Raw genomic sequence first — 22,093 nt, 5'->3', positions numbered from 1 at the left:
CATGGGGTGCCAAGAACAAAATGGAAACTGGTCGAACCAAGCCTCTCTCTGAATCACACATTTTAAGGAGCAGTTGTGGTTATTTCTTCTTACAGCCCTTGTCCTCTCCTGGAAGGAGGAGGGCTATTCTTGATTGAATAGACTAAGGTTCTCAAAAAGCTGTGCACCGGGCTGAAAGGGGCTCCCTGGCTCTCCCCTTCCCACCCCCGCCTGCCTGTCGGGCTGGATGCTCTCTGAAGCCCCCCCAACCCAGCACGCTCCCCTCCCCGCCTGAGACCGCCCACGCTGCCTCCCTCGGCTGCAATGCCCCGGCCCCTACTGTCCCTCGTCTGTGATCTTCCACTGTCTGTGTGATTTGGGCCACTCAGAAAATCCAGGAGCTGGAGGCCACGCTGTACAACGCGCTGCAGCAGGAGCCGGGGCGGAGGGCCAGCGAGGCGCTGAGCGAGGGCCAGCGGGAGGACCTGCAGGCCGCCGTGGAGAAGGTGCGCCGGCAGATCCTGAGACAGAGCCGCGAGTCCGACAGCCAGGTCCTGCGGGAGCGCATGGAGCTGCTGCAGCAGGCCCAGCAGGTGAGGGGCAGGTGGCTGGCACCAGGTGCCTCTTGCCCTCTTCCCAGCCTCTGGCCCCTCGGACGGGAACCTGGTGTTTCAGGCATGGCTGATGGCCCGCTGGCCACCTAGCGAATCTCCTCGGGAAGCAAGGCAGGAATTCTCGGCGTGCGTTGTCAGCGACAGGGAGCAGTGTTCGGATACACATTGCAAGGGGAGGGCGCCCCCTGCTGGGTCCTCATGCAAACCCCAGCCTGTCGTTTCCCGGGGCTCTCCCTCCGGCAGGTGTACTCTATTTGAAGGTCAGGTTCTTTTTAAAACCAGGAGGCGTGGCTGAACGGTGTGCACTTTTTTTTTTTTTTTCCGGCTGTATTTTGTGATGATGCTTAATTTGAGGACTGGACTCCGAAACCCTAAATGTCTTCCAAGGTTTGGAGTCCTGTGTGAAGGTCACATGCTGCCGACCCCAGGGAGAGCCTGGCTGCAAGGACTGCAGGGAGATAACAGGGACAAAGAGGCCCCAGCGTCTACTCCAACATTTTCTGGGGGCTCACTGGTGGGGACCTTTGATGGTGGTCCCTCTGCGGGGTGGGGACGATGACATCCATTCTCTTGATGAGGGCGCTAGGGCTCAGGAAGGTTAAGTCACATGCCTGAAGGTCACACAGTATATAGGGAGTCCCACCAGGGAGGAGGAACACGAGTGAGCCGGGGAGGCAACATCACAGAGGGCAGAGCAAGCTTGCCACCATCAGGAAGGGGCACATCTGAAGACAGCACAGGTCCCCACGGATCTGAGGAGGGTGCGTGGGGGGGGCCCGGCCAGAAGTGGAAAGATGTGGCGAAGGGGAAGGGGGAATGGTCAGCCTGGGAGGTCTCTTCATACAGGACTTGGTTTGACTGAGAGGACACGCAGGAGGCCCCTGTGACCCCGACTTGGCTGTCGCCTCTGTTCCCATGCTGCCCACTGCACTAGTATCATTGGGTTGTCTGCTCCCTAGCACCCCAGCTCTGAAGCCATGTGCATGCAGTTGAAGTGCACAGGCATGTGCGTGCGCATGCGCACACACACACACACACACACACACACACACTCACACCCTGTGTCTAGGGAGAGAGAGGTTTCATTAGTAGGGAGATTCCTGATCAGGCGGGCACAGAGAGGGACAAAGGGCAAGGAGAGGTTGCAGATGGAGGGAGGGGAAGGGAAAGGCGTCAGTCCTTCGATTGGGAAGGTCTGACGTGCGCAAGCGATGAGTGAGGCCTGGGGTGCAGCCCAGCAGGTGAGGCAGAGGCCCAGACTTCCAAGCAGAGGGGGAGGGTGGGGGGTGGGGACGGGGAAGAAGGCCACCATGTTGAAGCTGCGGCTTTGTCCTGGCACACCGGGCCGCCTCCTGTCCTGAGGGAGGAAGAAAGGCAGGCACCCAGCGATGAGGGGCGGAAGGGGCAAGGGAGGACTTGGAATCCCCGTGGCCCGAGTGAGTGGCGACGTTGCTGGTGTAGGGCTGGCCACTAAGGATGGAGACCAAGAATTTGCAGTGACAATGACCAGAGCAATGGTAGGCCTTGCTGGGCGGGGCACTGGAGCTCAGGGTGTGGAGGGAAAGGGAGGCAGCGGGGGAGGGGGAGGAGGGACCACCAGCTGCAGCAGCAGCCTCCCTGGGCGCTGTTAGAAATGCTGACTCTCAGGCCGCACCTTGGAATTGGATTCTGCAGAAAAAAGCTGCTCAGTGTGGGGGGATTGTAAATCAAGATCCATGGCTGTGAGTTCCAGAAGGGAGTAAGGGCCTGTCTCCATCCACTCTGGGCACTGTGACAAATGTCACAGACAGACTCCTGTGGGTCACAGCTCTGGAGGCTGGAGGGCCAGGAGCAAAGGGCTGGCTGATCTGGTGGCCAGTGGGGCCTCTGGGCTCTTTCTGGCTCACAGATGGCCTCCTACTCCCTGTGCCCTCAAATGACCAGAGGGGGACAAACAGTGCAGAAAGAGGGGGGCGAGTCGGAGGGAGAGATTTTTTTTTCTTATAAGGCCACCAACCCTACCAGATCAGGGACCAACCCTATGACCTTACTTAACCTTAATGTCTCCTGGAGGCCGCACGTCCAGATCCATTCACACTGGGGGTTACAGCTCCAACCTAGGAATTTGGGGCTGGGGTGCCATTCAGTCCATAGCAGGGTCTCATTCCTTTTTTGGTTCTGGAAGAGCATGAGCTCTCATTCCTTGTTGCGCTTCTCCCCTCACCCTGTCACCCTGACTTAGGCCAGGTGAACGCCCCCCCCCACCCCGCCCGGTGGCATTGGACCATAGAACTCAGAGGATAGGGCTCATCTCATTGACTGAATCAATGGCAAGGCTTACCTCTGGGCCTCAGCTTCTGCATTCTGTGCTTCTGGGAAGTTTGGAGAGCTCTTCCTCCAGACTTGGACTTAAGGGGGAGATGTTTGGCCAGACTTTCCCGGTGTGGCAGGCACAGGGGTATCTGAGACACCATGGCGCTCGCTGCTCCTTGCTCCCTGTCCCTGCCAAGTGCCATATGTGTGACAGTAGCCGGCATGGGGGCCCCAGCCGGCATCTTGGTGCCTTCGTAAAAGATGTTCAGACTTGAGAGCACACCTGTTCCTTGTAACAGAATTTCCTGGCTTTGGCCATCCTCATGTGATGCCCAACCAGAGGGGACGGTTTCCTTCCAACAAGCCCTGAGACCCCAGAGTGTCAGCAAAAGTGAGGTTTTGTGGCTTCCTGCTTGCCTTCAGTGGCTGTGTACCAGAAGAGTACTTATGTGTCAGGCACAAGACTGGCCCCTGGGGCTGGGGCAGGGAGCCAAATCCCTGCTTTCATGGATAACATGCTCTTATAATCTAGTGAGGAAACTCACAGCACAAATAAACACCAAGGATGTCAGAAAGGCTATGAGGACAGATGGGAAATGATGTGGAGACGAACCCCTGTGCTCTGCGCAGAGAGCAGCAAGTCCAAAGGTCCTGGGGTAGGAATGGTTTACTGAGCTTGACAAAAGGTATGCAATGTTTATAAGCTGTAACTTTCCAAAGCAGCAGCTGCTGAATATAGGACTTTTAAAACCAGAGGCCACAGGAGCTGGGTAAGAGCTAGCCACACAGGTAGTGGTGGCCTTTCCCCCTCCCCCACCAACTGTGGCCAGTGGAGCTCACGGCCTGTGTATGGAAAGCTATGGGGTGGCACTGGGAGCACAGCCTTTCAGGTCAGACAAGTCTGGATTCAAAAACGCCCTGACTTATAGTGTCACCAGAGTCTCAGTTTCCAAACCTGTAAAATGGGGACAGTCATAGCAGAGTCAGTGGAGAATTGAATTAAAGTACTGGGAAGAGCCAAAAGCTAAGCCCTGGACATGTGTTAGTTCCTCTCTGCTGCACTTGACCTTTTCCCCCCAGCACAACCTTCACTCTGTACTCTGTCATGTTGTCATGTCTGTGACAGTCACTCATTTAATATCTGGTGACTGGGCAGGTGTTGGGTGCCAAGCCGTGTTTAAGGGCAAACAAGACAAAGTCTCAGCCTTGTGCAGGCACACCTGGTGATGATAAACAGGGAGATGGGATGGGGGTGGCCAGAGTCCCGTGGTGAGCTCTGCTGGGCAGGGGATCCTGCCCCCAACCCCTGAAGAATGGGAAGGAGCCATTCCCTACTTGAACCCTGCATCCCCCACCCCAGTTGTCCCTTCATCCTTGGACTAGAATCCAAGGCCACGTGCGGTCATGTTCTCATTACGGTGCCCCTCCCCACCCTGACCCAGCCTGGCACCTGCTGGGCCCCTTGCCAGGGACAAAAGGACAGGTCCCTTCTGTCCTCCCCTTCCATTCAGACATAGCCTGGGGAGCCCCCCCACACCCCAGCCCTGTGGAATTAGCTGCCCCCTCCCCACTGGAGGGTAAGCTCTGTGAGGGCAGGGACCTCTTCCTCAAAGCCTGGAAGTTGTTCCTGGGGGAGTTTTGCAAGGTCTTGGAAAGCTGTAAAGCTTCACCCTCCCTTCACATGACCCTGTAATATACAAGGCCCTTCCCCCAGCCTCAGGAGCCCCCATTTCACCTCGGGTTATGGGGTCACAGAAGAGGGGTTCAGATATTAGAAATTTTGTGATTCCCCAACACCTAAGCTTGGGGTGAAAGACCAGGCTAGGGCCAAGCTGAGTTTTTGTGTTTTTGTTTTTTTTTTTTAAAGATTTTATTTGTCAGAGAGAGAATCAGAGAGAGTGAGCACAAGCAGAGAGAAGCAGGCAGAGGTAGTAGCAGGCTCCCCGCTGAGCAAAGGAGCCCGATGCAGAACTCGATCCCAGGACCCTGGGATCATGACTTGAGCTGCAAGCAGTTGCTTAACTGACTGAGCCACCCAGGCGTCCCCCCAGCTGAGTTCTGTGCTCATTGTTGGGTGCTCTCTCCCTCCTCACCTTGCAAGGGGATCCTTGGGGACAGTCATGGCCACACCAAAGTATACATCCCTTCCTTCAGGTGGAGGAGAATCAGAAACATACAGGTTTCCTAATCTTTTATGGGATGCGTACTCTATGCCAACTCTGCTCTGAGCCCTTTGCACAGATTCAGCTGGTAGACCCTCAGACATGGGCAGCACAATGACCTTTAATTATTGATCAGGAAATCAAGGCCCAGAGAGGTCGAATCCCTTGCCTGAGACCTCATATCTGAGGATAAGTAATTTTCTGGTGTCTTCCATGCCAGTCTGTTCCCTGTTTCTGGCAGTGTGACCTTTCCAAAATCAAACTCTCATCATTTCCCTGCTTTAAACCCTTCACAGGCTCCCCACAATACCCCAAATCTGTGAGCTCCTCATTGGGATGTTCCAGACCCTCTGAGCGTTGCCCCCATCCCTCTGCTCCCATGTCCCTGTGTATCCTGTTCCCTCTGCTTGGAATTCCCTGCCCCCTCCCGAGTCTGGTACACTGTGGGTGCTGGGCTGGGCTCTTCCTCTGCTGGCTTTCCCAGCCCAAGGCTCAGTGCCCCACCCTTCTCCTCTCTGGGCTCCAGAGTCCCCTGCCTGGAGCACCCACATAGAATAGCACCCCACCCCTGTCCCTGCTTCCACTTGATTTTCTCTGTGACATTTGATCCAGTGGGCCATCTGGGTACCTGAATAATGAATGCTTCTGTCTGCAAACTCCTTAGGGCCCCAGGCACATTGACCTGTATTTGTTAAACGGGTGAAGGTGTCCACAGAGGTAGTTCTCAAAGTGGGTCCGCAGACAAGCAGCATCTGCATCACTCAGGAACTCACTGGAATGCAGGTGCTCAGGCTCGACCCCCTGAAACCAAGTCAGAAACTCTGCTGGGGGCCTCCAGTGATTTGCAAGCCCTCCAGGTGACCCTGACTCGGATTTGAGAACCATAGCCCTACAGAATGCATGGATGGCTTCTCCAGGCCTGGCTAAGAGTCCCTGGAGGCCAAGTGCTTATAAGGCCTGGCCTGGGTCACTGGCCCTGCAGCCCAAGGACACTGCAGGAGGGAACTCTCCACCTACATTCAGGTGTGGCAGGGAGGCCGCCAGATAGACAGTGGTCAGGGGTGGCTGGTCCCAGCACTTGAAGGGTGACTCTCTGGAAAAGTCTGTGCTTGTGGGACATCCTGGGTGGGATGCCACGTGGAACTGGAAGGAATGGGCTTGTAAGTTCTGGAGCTAGGGTGTGTGCCCCCAAGGGGCATTTAGTGGGTGCAGCAGCAGACAGGGTGACCAGTCATTCTGGGTTCCCGGGGCTGAGGGGTTGCTGGGGACCCCAGATGTTCAGTGGCAAAACCAGGACTGTCCTGAGCAGATCAGAATGGTTGACCATTCTCACACTTGTGCCGAGCGGGCTTCTAAGGGGCTGGGGCCCTGCCCCAGCTTGTCAGCCTTGCATAAGCACATTGTCTGATGCTACCTCGAATCCATGATCTCTATTAGCCTGCCCCAGGCACCTCCGTGTCCCGGTCCAGATGGGAGGCTTCTGTTTTAAAGAGATCCTATGCTAAGAGTCCACACCGTGTGATTCCGTTTCCGTGTGCTTCAGGAACTGGCAAAATCGACCTTCCGTGGTGGAGGATGGGGGTCAAGGAGCCTCCTGCTGGGGAGCCTCCTGCTGGGGGCCCTCCATCTGGACTCGGGCTGTGGGGATGCAGGCCTGCCAGGCACGCTGCCCACCTGTATTTGCCCACTTCTCTGATGGTGTCCCACACGCACCACGGTGAAGAGTAAAGAGAAAGTTTTGAACCCAGAAATTTTACCTTGTCTGATGCACGAGGTCGTGTGTTTCAGAGAATCCGAGAACTGGAGGCTAAGCTGGAGACCCAGAAGAGACATCTGAAGGAGTTGGAGGAAAAGGTAGGTGGGGCGCCCACCCCTCCCCTCCCCCACTTCTTGCTGGGACAGGTCACCCTGGGGCTTTGTCCTTCCGCTCTGCCAGCTTTCTAATGCAAGAATGGATTCACCTCTTGCTCCCTTCTCTGCTCTGGTCCCCCCAAGATGGTCACATCCACGAAATAAGTAGCTCGTTCAAATGCTTTTCTAGGGAAGAAAAGTGCAGTTTGGGACCAACTTTGTGTTTGGGCAGAGCCGGGGTGAGATACCTTCCCCTCCCCCCTACAAAAGACCTTTCAGGGACGGTGTGATCCTCTCTAGAGTGGCAAGCCGGGCTTGGTTACCTCCCACGGACCCCTTCATCTTAGAGGACTTCTGTGTGCCAGTGGTGTGTTCTCGGGAGTTTTTCCCCTCCCAGTGGGAAGCAAGGCTGACCTATCCCCATGTTGATACCAGGCCTTGTGTGTCTCTCTGCATTAGCATCATTTTGTGGGAGGGGACACTGGACCCTGAACCTGCAGCTGGGAAGGGGTAGCTGGTCTCCTGGGTGCCACAGCCACTGCTCAGCCCTTCTGGCATGTTCCATTGGTCCAGGCAGACAGACGAGGGCCACTTAGAACCACATGTGTGGCATCTCTGTCCTGCCCTTCCCACCTCCTGTGCATCCACCCAGTGACCATCCGTCCTTGAGCTCAGGGACCAGCTTGTATGCGCTGCTGTTTCCAAGACAGTTCTCCCCATGGAATAGGGCACCGCACTTGTTTGCCTGATGAGTCATAGATGAGTCGTAGACCAGTAAAGCACGTTCTGTGTTACAGAGGTAAGCGCAAGTGTGTGAGCCCCATGAAGGTTCTAGTCTCCACCCCCCCCCCCCCGCCGGTCATCAAGGACAATGTGCCCGAGGAAGGGACCCTGGTCTGAACCTGGAAGTCCAATATGCAGTCACCCCGGGGGAGGAAGAGGGAGGGAGGGCATTGGCAGGTTTCCATTGCCTGAGGCAGGTCTTAGGAGAGAGGAAGCCCACCTACCCCCGAAATGGGGTCAAGGTCATGGAAGTCCCCCAAGGGCCAATTTCAGGACAGATATGTACAAATGTGAAAACAGCACCTCCCCATCCTGGAGGCAGTCAGACACCATGGGCCCAAACAGACAGTACAGCTCTTCAGATGATGCTAAGCCAGTTCAGAAGCTTCTCCCCTTTCTTTCCTGAGAGGATGCAGGAGTAACCTTCCCATACTTCCTCTTCACAGAGACCCTCAGTGCCTCCAGCCTGCACGGCTGGTGCTTTCCTGTAGGGGGCAGCAGAGGGTCATGGCTGGCCGGCTCAGCACACGGATTCAGGCGGGTCTTGTGCTAGAGTCCTGGGTACCCATGTGGGATTCTGGTTTAAGCAGATGCCTAGTGTCTCTGTTGGCCAGATGCCCGCCCCACAATCTTCTGGGGCTGTTTTGAGGTCCCAAGGGAATGTCAAGTCTAATTCCATCCAAGAATCTCTGGGGATAACCTGGCTTCGCAGGCAGGTATGTCTGAGCTCTGCCCCAGGCCAGCCCTGGAACCCTGGGGGATTTCTCCCTTTGCCCTGGCCTGGGGGCTTAAATCTCTCCCCATCTTGTGAGTGGTTGTGAGGATTGCATGAGCATGGGGGTATGTCTCAGCACCCAAGCTGGGCTTTAGGATTCCAGTGAGCAAAATTGGTCACAAAGCAGGGAAGGACAGCAAAGAGACTTTAAGCATGCCACTGTTGTCGAGTCACACACATGAAATGAGGCAGGTGGGTCCTGGGCGATGTGCAAAGCCCCCTTCTGTCCTCTGGTCTTGTCAAAGCAAGCGTTTGCATGTTGGTCTGTGTCCTTTCATCACACAGAAGTTGCAGAGGGAAGCAAATAGCATGCAGACTCCTGGTTGGGCCGGTAGGATGAGAAGCACCCACACACATTTCCCTGGGGCTGCTGGTGGAAAATGGCTGCAGCCTCATTGTCCGTGGCTCATGTCGGTGACCAGGAACCCTTCCCTGCCACACCTCACCAGGAAGTCCTTCCCCTTCCTGGGGCCTCAGTTTCCCCATATGGAAAATGACAGCTGGGTGACTCCACACAGGCTCTGTCCAGCTCCAACCTACAGTGATTCCAAAACTTGTGTACAAGTTGGTGGCTGTTTGTTTAGATTTTAATTTTTTTTAATAAATAATTTAAGGGAGTTATGTCATGGTGGGAGGGAGAACCACTTCCCAAACCCTGGATGGTGCTCCAACAGGTTCCACCTGATGAGCAGCAATCCTTTTGGAGTAAAGGGAGTCATGAATTCATTTCCAGAAAAAGAAATCTACTTTCAAACTGAATCTGTGTAATTTTTCCTTCCTTTAAGGCCACTTTCCCCCCTACTAATTTTTTCTTTTTAAAGCAGATGAATTGAATGCCACCAAAAATTTTTTTAAATATTTTATTTATTTATTTGACAGAGAGAGATCACAAGTAGGCAGAGAGGCAGGCAGAGGGGGGGAGCAGGCTCCCTGCTGAGCAGAGAGCCCGATGCGGGACTCGATCCCAGGACCCTGAGATCATGACCCAAGCCGAAGGCAGAGAGACTCAACCCTCTGAGCCACCCAGGTGCCCTGGCACCAAAGATTTTAAATAATGGTCTCTTTGGAGAGCGGGCCCTGGCAGGGATGGTGCTGGCCAGGGTGGGGGGTGCTTCTGCTCATGGGCAGATGGGTCTGGGTTTCCTGTGGACTAGAGGGAGCCCACTGGGTCCTTGGGTGCAGGCCAGACCCGGCCTTTTGGTGGGAGCCACCAGTTGTGACCATGGGAGCATCCTTCCTCCACTTGTAACGTATCCTGCTACCATCTGCAGGAAAGCCATGTCTCAACACCGAAAGCATCTGGGTCTGAGTCAGCTAGGTGTCTGGGGAGAGCAGGTGGGGGTGCAGGAGGACTCTGGTGGTTGGGTTTCCAGATGATGTCAGTGTCCAGGCCTGCTCACTTCCCTGGCCTCCTTCTGAACCCGACCCCAGGGTGGTAGTTCTTGTGAAATGTGTCACTGAATCCCATACGACGTATCTTACATCTTTTTCTTTTCTTTTCTTTTCTTTTCCTCCCTCATTTTCTTTTGGTCTTATTTTATAGTTTTTGTTCCTTTTTTTGTTTTTCTCACTAGCATTCATTCTGTGGCCTTGATGACTTCAGTGAGCAAAGAACTCGGGTTGGTATCCCTTCAATTTCACAGATAAACTTGATGATTTTCCGGGAAGGAGAATTTCTCCCATTTCTGGCCATGACATTCCCTGAGTGACAAGGCTCTGGGGAAGGTGGTCTGTGGCAGATTTCTGAGAGACTCTGGACCCTGGGGCGAGATGAGGGAGGGGGGCCACCAGGGGTTGCTGGAGAGTCCCACCCCTCCAGGGAGGTTGGGAATGCTCATTGTGAAGAAGGGACAGTGGGGACCTGGTGGTGGCCCTGCTGTAGTTCATATTCCAAAAGGGCTGGGGGTTGTGGTTTTTCCAAAGTTTCTTTCTATTCTGGCTTAGTTTCTGTTGTTCTCTATTGCCTGTGGACAGACTATTGCAGGTTTCTGGGGTCAGGGGTCTTCAGGAGCAGTGGACTGATGGGCAAGTCCATGACCTGAATATAAAATACCCAGGAAGCCTGTGTGGCAAGCCTCCCCAGCTCCCTGCCCCCCAGCCCTGTGCCTGGTTCTGTTGCTCAGGGACTTGGGACGGAAGCCATCAGAGCAGTTGGTCCGCCTGGCCCCAGGACCCAGCTCTCACCCAAGCTCCTGCTTGGACACCCATGTCCTCCCCCATTCTCTTTGCTCTGAGTGCCCTCCTTAGGGATAAGGCTAAGGGGTGGGGTGGTGGGGTTCTTCCAGGTCCGCTGGATCTACAGTTCTGCCTCTGAATCTAGCCCAGGCTGGGAGCCCTCTGAGCTCTCGGGAGGCCCACAGTGCCCACTAGCTCCCTGATCCCCAGGCTGAGGTCTGCTGCTGGTTCCTTCCCTGACTGATATTCTCATGGGAGCCCTGAGCTTGGCCTCTGAGCACAGAGTTTTGCTTTGTATCTTCTGGGTCCCATGGCCTAGGTCAGTGCATGGCACGTGGTGGACATTCAGGCAGTGTTTGTGTAGTGAGGGCAGGGAGGGTCCCAGGTCTAATCAGATGGGGAGTGAGGGTAACCGTGAGGGGGGTGGGTCAGGTACTGGAGGACAGGCCATCTGAGTCCTGTTTCCTCTTACCCTACATTGTCAGGGAAAGTCTCTCAGTGGGCTCAGCTGGAGAGATGGGCCAGCAGCGGGGGCCAGTGGGGCAGGCAAGCCAGGGGCTTCCCCAACCTTTTTTAACCCTCAATTCTTACAACACTGCAAATTATTTTTTAATCTTACAGGATAGAAAAATTGCTTATGGAATATGTTGAGTCCCCATGGCAACCCCAGCCCCACTCAAAGCAAAATTCAACAGCAAAACAAGCAACTTCAAGCCAGAGACTGAACACAGAATCCACGAGTACTCGATGAGGAGGCCTTTTGGCTCCATGGCTGGGCCCCGGCTGGGCTGAGCTGCAGGAACCCCGAAGACGATGGGGATTTTGTCAAGCTCGGGGCTTCATCCGAGTCCCTACTCTGGCACGTTCTAAGCCTGAGGGGCAGAGACCTGAATACCAGGAAACTAAGTGCAATTACTAGAACTGAGTCACTGGAGGGCCACTGCACTGTCAGGGGCTGGGCCAGAGTCCTTGTCCCTGCTCTGCATGCCCCCTGCCCCCCAGCCATGGGGGCATGTCCAGCTGGACATAGACCTATGTACATATATCTCCATGAACTGTGCTCTGTGTACCCTGGAATCTGTCAGCCAGAGTGACTTGCAAATGTCCCTGTGATTCGAACCCAAGTTCAAACCCTGGTCAGCAAATCCCTTCAGATCCATTAGGTGATGACCAGGGAGGGAGGGAGGGAGAGAGAGAGAGAGAGAACGAGCAGGACTCAGGAGGGACTAGAGATTCACCCACTGTGGAGGGCAGATCCGAGGACCTCAGATTTCCAAGAAAGAAGCCACAGGCTCCATCGCTTTTGTGGATGTGACACGGCGACAGTCCCAGAGCATGACTGTCCCTGGGGCCACATGGAATGAGGAATGAGAAGGTGGACACAGACCACACCGTTCTCAGGCAGCCTTTCATCTAGGTTGTAGTTTGCAAGGCCCTGTCGAGGGAAAATGCTAGAAGGTGGAGTGTAGCAGGGAGCATCCATGGGGAACAAGCCTCCCTCTGACACCAGGGCCGCGATCTCACCATTGTGGAGGAGGGAGCCCTTCCTGACCTCAGGAGCCTGGCCTAAGAGACGGAGTGGGGCAGCAGGGAGGACAGGCAGGAGCTGGCGAGAGTCGGTCCCAGAGGGAGCCCCTGGGAAGGGAAGTGGCTTGGGGGTGTTGCTGCTACTGTTATTCTAGGGCAGGTGGGGTAGGTGGGCGAGCGTCTCCCAAAGAAACCCCTGCTCACACGACCGTTCTCTCCTAAACGTCTGGAAGGAGACATGTGAAATTAGGAGGGGTGAAGGGAAACAGAAGGTGCGAAGGAGAGGACAAGCGCCCTAGGAGAACCAGCAGGGACGGGCTGATCCCAAGGACCGGCTGCGAGAGCAACCCCGGGATTTCTAGGAAGAAGAACCTTTGGAGAAAGCCAAGTGACTGAGATTGAGGCCACTGAGGAGCTCCGCTGAGATGGGAGCCCAGCAGAGGGGCTGGAGGTTCTCAGAAGGGCAAACCAAGGATGGAGAAGGAGGTTGCAGTGGGCACGGAAGATGTGCCCCCGCCAGATGGGGCAGAATGTCCAAACCAAATCAAAGAGTTGGGGGGGAGGGGCTCTAAGCAAACGCACACCAGGACAGCTGAGAAGTGACCATTCTCTGTTGAAATCTAGACCCAAAGCACCTGCCACACCAGCCCCCACGACTTACCACTATTTGGTATCCAAATGTGAATGAACTGATGTCTTTGCTTGAAGACAGACAACTGTGCATCCTGGGTAACGAAGGGAGTGTGGAACCAGGCAGCGAGTGTAAAGGAACACCCGTCTGCTTCTGCTGGACTCCAGGCAGCATCAAGAGCCCCTGCTTTGCTAACTTAGTAGATAGAAGTCGAGGAGTTGCATGCTGGTCTCGGAAGATTTTCTGTGGCACCAAGTGTCTGTCTTCTCCCTGTTGCAAGAGCGTCCAGGAGTGTGGTCCCCATGTCCTCCTGTCCCCATCCTTCTGTCTGCTCAGTTCTCCTACTCAGACAACAGGACAGGAATGCTGTTGGCTTTGAAGTCAGACCCGTCTGGGTCCACTCCCAGCCTGGCCCTTTTCCCACGGCAGACACAGGCAAAGTACTTGCTGCTCTGAGTCATAACTTCTTCTCAGAAGATGGGGATGGGGGTGATGGTCCCCATGCAATGCTTTGCCTCTTGTCTCTGTGAGGCATAACTAGGCAGACCCATAGGACTCCCGGATCCTGGCAGGACATGTGACAGGCAGCATCCATGGCTCCCTCAGTGGGACTCGTCCACAAAGGAGACCATCCAGTCCCTGGGGGACCAGGACCCATTCTCTGAGACAGCGCAGGTGCAAGGGAGTGAGACACACAAGCAGGTATGGGGGCGGCCCTGGCTTCGAAACCCCAAGTCCCCAATAGGAGTCAGTGTTTCTTGTGACTGTCCTGGGCACTGCTTCTAAAGTTCCTGCCAGGGATAGGCCAGTTCCAAGAGGCATTGTAGTCATGGGACCTCAGAGTTCTGGTGGCCCAGCAGACCTGTACCTGGACTTCATCATAGCCGTCCATTCCTGGGGCGGGAGGGTGGTGTACACCCCTCATGGCTGTCTCGTAGCACAAAGTCCCCCATGGGTGTGGTTCCCGGGACAGAAGAACTACAAGTTCAGGCAAACCCTGGGTCAGTGTCTTGTACAGGAAGGAGAAGGGTCCGGTCCACCCTTTCCCACCACCCTCCTCACAGATCTGCTGGGGACGCTGAGGGAGAGCCCTGTCAAGTTCCTGGTACATGGTGCAGCCCATCCCCCTCATTCCTGCCTCCTCTGTGCCAGTGGCAACCCATGCATAGCTGGGCAGGGAAGTCCAGGGCTCACCCATGTGTCCCTCCCCCCATACCGTTCTGGTGGTGCTGTGGGCCAGGAGACCAGCCAGGCTGACAGGCCGTCCTCATTTGGGATGTGGGACTTCTAGTTTGAAAGTGGGGTAAGTCCCTGTCAGGCCGGGACGAGTGGGTCCACATATGGCACAAGGACATGGCCGGTGGCCCTCCTTCATCTTGGCACCCGATGCTCACGGATATAATTGCCCTCTCTGGCATGTCGTGAGTGGGACTTCTGTGAAATGCAAAAGGTGGGGCGTGGGTGCTACACTGATGCTTCTGGGGTTAGCGCATCCAAAAGGCATGGGATTTCCTGACTGCTCCCAGCACAGTTTTGCGGCCCTATGGTGGAGAGCCCATAGGTGCATGGGGCACCTTGTTAGGGTTCCCTGGTAACCTTGGAGAGATGAACACTGTGCTTTAGCGTGAGTTCAACATGTATCTAAGCAAATGCATTAGCTTTCCTCCCACTGACCACTCCTTCCCCCTTTCTTCCCTGTCCTTCCAGCCTATAGGCTGAAAGTCTCCCAGTCTGGGTCTCTTGCTTTTCCAGCACTTTCCATAACCAGTCTGTGACCCGTGGAATCTTGCCCGATGGTCCCAGTACCATGACATGTTTGTTTTTGCCTGTTTTCTCACATTCAGCCAGAACCTGCTAGAGGTCTACCAGTTTGTGGTGCTCTTCCCTGAGGTTGTCTAAGAGCTCTTGCGGGGCTTCTGCAGACCCCATACTATGCCCTCCCCCCAGACTATGCCCAGCAGTTAGGTAATTTTCCCAGGATCCCATCTGAGACTGGAGATGAGATTCAGCCCCAGACAGTGTGGTCCAGATGCCTAACTATATCCCCTCTCAACTGACACCCCAACCCATCACCTTGGGCCAGTCTGTGTCTGTCACAAGCCCTGTGGGTCACCCTAGCACACTGGTCACTGATGGCAAAGTACAATTAAAAACAAAATCTTCTCCCAACCCAGAAAACCTCTCCATGGAGGTAGACAAGAAAGAAAGCACGTTTATTCTTAAAGGAACAGCAAATAGAGTGTGATGTACATTCCAAGCGCTTTGCCCAGAGATTTGCAAAGACAGAAAGAAATCTCACCCCTTTACTAGCCAAGCCACTACAGTCTATCCTGCACGTGTCCTCAGGATAATAGCGGTCACTTCTCCAATAAGAGGACTTGACAGTGCCATCTGTTACCCACTGGTCACCCTAAATCCACCTTGCCGCCAGGGTGGCCCTCTGTGTTTGTTGAGTTGGTTTGTTTTCGCTTTTGTTTTTGTTGTTAGTTTCAGAGGCAGAGTTCAGTGACTCGTCAGTTGCATATCACACCCAGTGCTCACCACATCGCGTACCACCCTTAATGTCCGACACCCGGTTACCCCATCCCAGCAATCTTCAGTTTGTTCCCTAGAGTTAACAGCATCTCTTAAGGTTTAATCTTCTTCTCAATTTTCATCTTTTTTTTTTTTTATACAAAGGAGAATGAAATTTTCTCGTCTTTATGCCAGGGTGGCTGTGGGGTGTGGAGGCAGGCACCCCTGAAGTCTGGCCCCTGGCCTCCCACAGGACCTGGGAGATGGGGTTCTAATTTCCTTGAATGTTTGCATTCCAAAGAGATGGTCCCCAGGCCTTTCAGAGAGACATCCCTGGGTCAGAAAGCTGGCAAAAGTCTCTTGTCACCTCCTGCATGTCCCAGAGACCTCCGTCGTCAAAGCAACATCTGAGCAGGCCCTCCCAGCCTCTAAACACTCCCATACACCACCCCCAAGTCCCTCCAGAGAGGTGGCAAAGTCTTTGCCCTTGAGCTCAAGGCCCACATGGACATGGCCCCAAGCCACCTTCTGTCCTTCCTCATTTCCCCTCTGAGCACCTACAGGGCTGGCCACTCCCTTCATCTGTCCTGATGCTGCCACGGGGCTGGGACCCCCAGGCTGCTTCTGCCTGGTAGAATCCTGTGCCCACCCGAGTGCCTCCAGCCCCCAGCTCCCTCCCACAGGACATGTGTGTTCCTGCTGGACTTGTGGTGCGTTTATTTCTCACCTCCCGAGTTTTGGACTCGGACCTGGGTTTGAATCCTGACTCTAGCATTTCTCCTAGATGAGGCCTGGACAAGGCCCTCCACTTTCTGGAGCCTCTGTCTCACCATCTACAGAATGGGTATGATAATGCCTACTTCCTAGGGTTAGCGGCACAGTCAGACCAGCTAGGGTAACATGACCAAGATCTCAGGTGACACACAAAGTGCAGCACTAGCTCTAGGTCCCTGATCAATGTTTCCTGTCCTCAGAGAGGAGGCATAGAGCTTGAGGGTTGAACTTGAGCTGCACCACTGAGAGTTTATATTTCTGATGGCTCTGCCTGGAAATTTCAGTTTACCTCTCTGTGTGCATAGTTAAACATTTTTTTTTTTAAAGATTTTATTTACTTACTTGACAGAGAGATCACAAATAGGCAGAGAGAGAGGGGAAAGCAGGCTCCCTGCTGAGCAAAGAGTCTGATATGGAGCCCGATCCCAGGACCCTGGGATCGTGACCTGAGCCAAAGGCAGAGGCTTTAACCCACTGAGCCACCCAGGCGCCCTATGGTTAAACACTTAATTCCAAGTGACTTTTCTGCAATGTTTTCTTGCTTTGGGTGCGTTCTGGCCTGCCAGCTTGTAAACTGAGAGGACTTCATTCATATTGTATGATGCGTGTGAGTGAAACCCAAGGCCCACTTGTGAATAATTCACCTGTTCTTGCCCTCCTCAAAGGGTATTCTGCGCAATCTGAAGGCCCTGCAGGCATCTGGAAATCTCCAGAAAGTCAGTGCTGCAAATCCACTCACTGTTACGAAGCCGTGACCCATGACCTTTGTCCGGGATGGAGCCCACAGCTACAGGACGGACGGAGAAGAGTTTCAGCTATGTGGTCAGGGCACCCAGCAGTGATGGGTTTGACGTAATGAATGTGGATGTGAAGATCGACACGTGCTGGGTATTTCAGGACGCGGAGGACAGCGATGAAGAGCAGGACTGTCCTGTGGATGAAGTTGCTGGAAGCCCCGACGTGGACACAGGCACATTCAGGAAGCAGCTGGAATCCTCTGAGCAGAAGCTGTTGGCCACTGTGGACCAGTACATAATGTCTGAGTCTGAGCTAAGGAGCAGGTAAATAAGACATTTGGATCTTCTTGGTGTATTGAATGATGGACTCCTGGGCATCTTAATGGGGTTAGATGGTATGTTGACTTGTGTCTGCAGCTGAAGATGTGATGCCTGGGGCAGCCTCCCCTCTGGTTCCTCCTCTGTTCCGCCCTCTGCTCCCCACGCCAGGGGCTGAGCCTGTACCATGTCCCAGGCTCCCACACTCTGGCTTCCGTGGGGGCCAGCCAATGGGAGGGAGGAGTGGAGGAGGAAGGGAGAGGCCAGGGTACTTTGCCCTCTCCTGCTCGGGGTGACAATCCGCAGTGTCCCAGCCATGCTTTGGGCGTCCTCTCTGGTCCTCCCCTGCTGGTGGCTGGCTCGTAGGGCCAGAATCAGCTCCTAGGCCCAGAATCTGCAGGGGCAAAGGGGCACCTGGCAGGGGCTCATCTCTAGGTCGCCGGTCCTCTCTGTCCGGCCTTTTAGCAATTCCACCATCTTTATGACAGACTCTCTGCGCTTGTTTCTCACTGTTGACTTTCCTGGCCTCGGTTCTGTTCTCCTGGTGGAAGTGATGGGGTCCAGAGGTTGGGATGCGAGCCCAGGTCCTCCTCTTAGCCTGTGCTGTTTCCTGACCATTATCCGGTACAGAGCCCGGCAGAGTGAGGTGCGGTCCTGTGTGCATGTCGGGGGAAATCCCACGCAGAGATGCAGGACGGTCACTCCTGAGATGTACCCTGACAGGCTTGCCATGATCCCAGCAGCCAAGCATCTTGGATTTATCTGGGACTTCACCATTTTCTTGTATTTTCCTTCATTTTAATAAAAGCAAGCTATTAAATGTATATTTACTTGTGCTTTTTATCTTTTTTCCTCTTCGTAAGACTTTCTACAGGTGGGAGTTCACATAGCAAGAAAGTAGTTTTGTTACTTGATGAGGTTGTCCGGCCATCCTTCCATTCCTCCATTCATTCATTGATCACTCACTCATTCTGCCGCCTGCACGGGCCCACCCCAGAATCGCATGCTGAGTTATGTTAGTTTGCTGGGGCTGCTCTAACGGAGAACCACAGCCTGGGAGACTTCACAGAACCGTACTGTCTCACAGTCCTGGAGGCTGGAAGTCCCAAGTTCACGGTGCAGGCAGGTTCCTTCTGAGGCCTCTCTCTGTGGTGTGTAGATGGTCGCCTTCTCCCTGTGTCCTCATGTCTCAGTATCTCTGTGTATGTCCGTGTTCTAATCCCCTCTTCTTGTAAGGACCCTAGTCGGATTGGATCAGGGTCCACCCAGATGACGTCATGGCAACTCAGCTACCTTTGTAAAGGCTCTGTCTCCAAATACAGTCATGTTCTGAGGGGCTGGAGGGCAAGATTTCAGCCTATGAATTTGAGGGGACACACGTCAGTCCTGGGGTTGAGACCCAGGGAAGGTAGATCCCTCCCAGCCCCAGAAAGAGCTGCGGCATAACCCCACATGGCCGTGGATTCAAATCTTTCTCCAGAAATATGGCAGTGAAAACCAGAAAGGTGTCAGGCCCAGGGAAAATGATGGGAAACCCCTACCAAAGGAGACCCCTCCATGCAAGGAGAGTGGTGGGGAGGGGAGGTGACGGAGGGGAGGGGGGCCTCTGGGACTGGGGCCCAGGGTGAGGCCACTTGGGAGGGGGCATCCTGGACCCACCTGTGGGGAAATGTAGGCTGTGTCCTCTGTTCTCAGAAGGTGGGCCACCCCATCCTGCATGAGCGGGGCTGGGACAGTGAGGGCAGACTGCATTATCCAGGGTCACTACGCGCGGAAGCCAGGATCTGAATGCACAATGGGTTAATTTGACCATGGGGGTCATCTTGCCAGGGTACGGTCAAGGTTGGTAGTGTAAATTGGGCCTTATTCTGATGAAAGAGTTAACATTCTAAACTATTTATTATGGGGTTCCTGGGTGGCTCAGTCAGTTAAGCACCTGACTCTCGGTGTCTGCTCGGGTTGTGATCTCGGGGTCGTGAGATCGAGCCCCACATGGGGCTCGATGCTGAGCACAGGGTCTGCTTGAATTTCTCTCTCCCTATGCTCTTGCCCCGCCAAAATAAGGAAAGAAAATTCTTTAAGTATTTATGATAAAAGGAACAAAGAGAGTAGTTAGAAATTTGAGAAAGAAAACCCAGTCCCGTCTTCACTACCTTGTCAATCATGTGTATTCATCTCCAACATAAATGCTGTAAATGCCGCAAGACTATCGGTAGCTCTACCCTCCTTGAGTGTTCATTCGGCTCCAGGCACAGTTTGCATGTTGGTTTACATGTTTTAGAGACAAGGGGTGGGGGGGATGGGTGAGCCTGGTGGTGGGTACTAAGGAGGGCACGTATTGCGTGGAGCCCTGGATGTGGTGCGTAAACAATGAATCTTGGAACACGACATCAAAAACTAGTGATGTATTTTATGGTGTTTACATAGTCACGTATTTAATCCTTAAAGCAATACCCCAGATAGGGTGATAGTATTATCCTCAACTTGCAGGTGGGGAAATGAGGTGTAGGGCAGTTCAGTGAAGTCTCCATGGTCACCCACATGGCCAGTCACATGGCGGGGGACTGGGACTTGAACCCAGGCGGCCCGCCCAGGGTGTAACGGCAGCCACACCATTTCTTCTGCTGCCTTGGAGTGTGTGTGTGGGGGGTGTCTCCCTGCTTCCTTGTTCTATGCAGCACTGAGTAGAAATATTTAACCGGTCCTTAATCTGAAAAATGGTACTCCATTTTCTATTCTGAGCATATCGGTACCCAAGGACTTCGAAAATACAATACTGAAACTTGGTGGCTTAAAGTAACACACGGGCAGTAGAGCGTAGGGTTAAAAGTATGAGTTTGGGAGTCAGTCTGGCCTCTAGGATGCTGTGTGACTTCGGGCGAGTTGCCTGGCCTCTCGGATCCTGAGTTTTCTGGCATGTGAAGGAGCAGTAGGGGAACTCACCTGCAGGCTAGTAATGTGAGGGTTGATGGAAACAACACAAACAAAGCTCTCAGGCCGCGGGTCCCGGGCTCTGTTCTTTGTTGGTATCGCCTGAACTCGGGATTACTGGCTTAGGAAGAAGAAGAGTGTTAAGATTCCTGAGGCAGGATGCATTATTATTCCGTAGATACTTCTGACGTAGTCTAGATCATCTTACATGTGTATGAATGTTTCACGAAATGTGATTTCGTCAGAATTTCAAATTGGCCAATGACCAGAAAAAAAAAAGATGGTTGGCCTCAGTGTTGGTGAGAATATTGGGCCATGTTTACTGCTTCCTGATTAAGCGTCTTCCTGCCTCAATGCTGCAGGATCCAGGAGCTGGAGCTCTCTGAAAGACACCTTCTCCGGACAGTGGACCAGCTGGGTGCCCGTGTGACACAGGAAAGGAGCGCCACTGTGAGAGCCCAGGAGACGCTGCAAGCCCTGCGGCAGGAGCTGGCCAGCCAGGTACCGCGTCCCCTCTTCTTTCCAGAGCTTGTTTCTTGACCCTGCAGGGTAGCCCCACGTGCTCAGAGGAGGTAGCGGCTGCCGTTGAGCGAAGATGGGGGCGGAAGTAGTGGGTCAGTGGGGTGGGATGCTGTGAGAGCCTAGCCAGGAGCTTCAGAGGGGACCTCATTCCAACATGCAGGCAGGGGCAAGTTCCCAGGGCCTCTCTGGGCCTCAGCTGCCCCACCTGTACAATGGGATCCACATCCCGCCTTGTCTGCCTCCCCAGGGTCCCGGCTGGGATCTGGCAGGGGGAGTGGGTTGGTGAGAGCATTGGTTGACCTGCAGGGGCTCTGCGCTCACAGAAGTTTATTTCCATGCCCCAGGGAAGCCAGCTCTTGTCTAGGGGCAAGCTGATGACTAATGTAGGGTCCCTACTCTTGGGAGCTGGCATGCAGGTGGGGACATGGATAGGAGACAAGGACCTCCCAAATTGGATGCCAGGTGTCAGGGGAAAGGTGCAGGCACGTGGTGTGTGCATGGAGTCGAGGGTAGAGAGGAGCTACAGAGAACCGAGCCAACTAAGTTGGACCTCAGGGGAAGGGCGTGTGAGGTGTGGGTAACAGCCTATGCAAGGGCACAGGAGTGTGGGAGAACATACTGGAGCCAGAGCAGAGGGTGTGGGCGCAGAGAAGGTGCTGGCAAGACTGGAGGGTTCCAGAAAGGCCAAGTTGCCAGGACCATGGTGTGGACCAAATATTAATTGCAACGAGGAGCAGGCTTTAGGGGACTTTGACAGGAGAAGCTCAGGATAGGGTTTGGGGGCAATTATTCTAATTGCATGGGAGAGAGAGAGAGAGATGGAGGCACGGGGACAAGTTAGTGTTTTGGACAAGCAGTGACTGGTGCCAAACCATGACTCTGCCACTCCCTGGCTGTGTGACCTGCGGCGAGTGATTTAACCTCTCTGGGTCTCAGTTTCCTCCTCTGTGAAATGGGAATGATATAGTTGCCACTGTCTGGGGCTGTTGTGTGGGCCGAGTGAGTTAGTACATGTAAAACACAATAGTTGCAGTAAATAACACCAGCTGCTTTCATAAATATTAGCCTTTATTGCAAGATTCCAGGGGCGATGAAGGCTGGAGGTAGGGGACACTCGGGGAGCACCGCAGAGGTAGAAACGACAGGCTCCCAGGACGGCTGTGTGCAGCTCTCAAAGCCTCCCTGCCGCCGCCCCCTGACCCCGGAGAGCCCAGCAGTGGCCATCCAGCTGCAGGTGGAAGCCCGCTTGTGGGTCATCAGACCAGTTCCCTGTTGCAACCAGCATTTTCAAAACGAGATCGACTAGGAAATAAGAAAGGGCATTAGCATACAAGGAATGCTGTTCTGTGAAATTCCTGTTTCGGTGGCACACCGTGCATATCACGGGACATGGGCTGAAGGTGTGTTTCCAGAGTGGGGGCAGTCCAAACAGCCAGAGAAGCCCTGATTCGGGCGTGAATGGAGTCAAACATGGAGTGGGGAGAGATGAGGAACTCACTGAAACTGAA

The 22,093-nt window shown here is 54.2% G+C and overlaps 2 protein-coding genes across 3 annotated transcripts in view; both read left to right on the top strand.

Annotated features, from left to right (window-relative positions):
* JAKMIP1 (janus kinase and microtubule interacting protein 1) overlaps nt 1-11,764 on the top strand; it is a 127,920-nt gene extending 116,156 nt beyond the window's left edge. Inside the window, exons 19-22 of one of the 2 annotated variants that reach the window (XM_059165624.1) lie at nt 369-572; nt 6,836-6,901; nt 10,000-10,075; nt 11,253-11,764. In XM_059165624.1, the coding sequence (XP_059021607.1) occupies nt 369-572; nt 6,836-6,901; nt 10,000-10,050 (321 nt within the window). In that variant the 3' untranslated portion in view covers nt 10,051-10,075; nt 11,253-11,764. The remainder of the gene's footprint in view (nt 1-368; nt 573-6,835; nt 6,902-9,999; nt 10,076-11,252) is intronic. The other variant, XM_059165614.1, reaches the window with a different exon arrangement.
* Nucleotides 11,765-11,820: 56 nt separating this feature from the next.
* Nucleotides 11,821-22,093, top strand: part of C1H4orf50 (chromosome 1 C4orf50 homolog) — a 50,987-nt gene continuing 40,714 nt past the window's right edge. The window contains exons 1-3 of the mRNA XM_059165641.1: nt 11,821-13,491; nt 16,743-17,138; nt 20,426-20,564. Of these exons, the coding sequence (XP_059021624.1) occupies nt 16,852-17,138; nt 20,426-20,564 (426 nt within the window). The 5' untranslated portion in view covers nt 11,821-13,491; nt 16,743-16,851. The remainder of the gene's footprint in view (nt 13,492-16,742; nt 17,139-20,425; nt 20,565-22,093) is intronic.

Source organism: Mustela lutreola, chromosome 1, assembly GCF_030435805.1.
Source record: "Mustela lutreola isolate mMusLut2 chromosome 1, mMusLut2.pri, whole genome shotgun sequence".
Classification (NCBI taxonomy): domain Eukaryota; kingdom Metazoa; phylum Chordata; class Mammalia; order Carnivora; family Mustelidae; genus Mustela; species Mustela lutreola.
The sequence above is the reverse complement of the archived record's forward strand: the minus strand, read 5'-3'. Positions and strand labels throughout refer to the sequence as shown.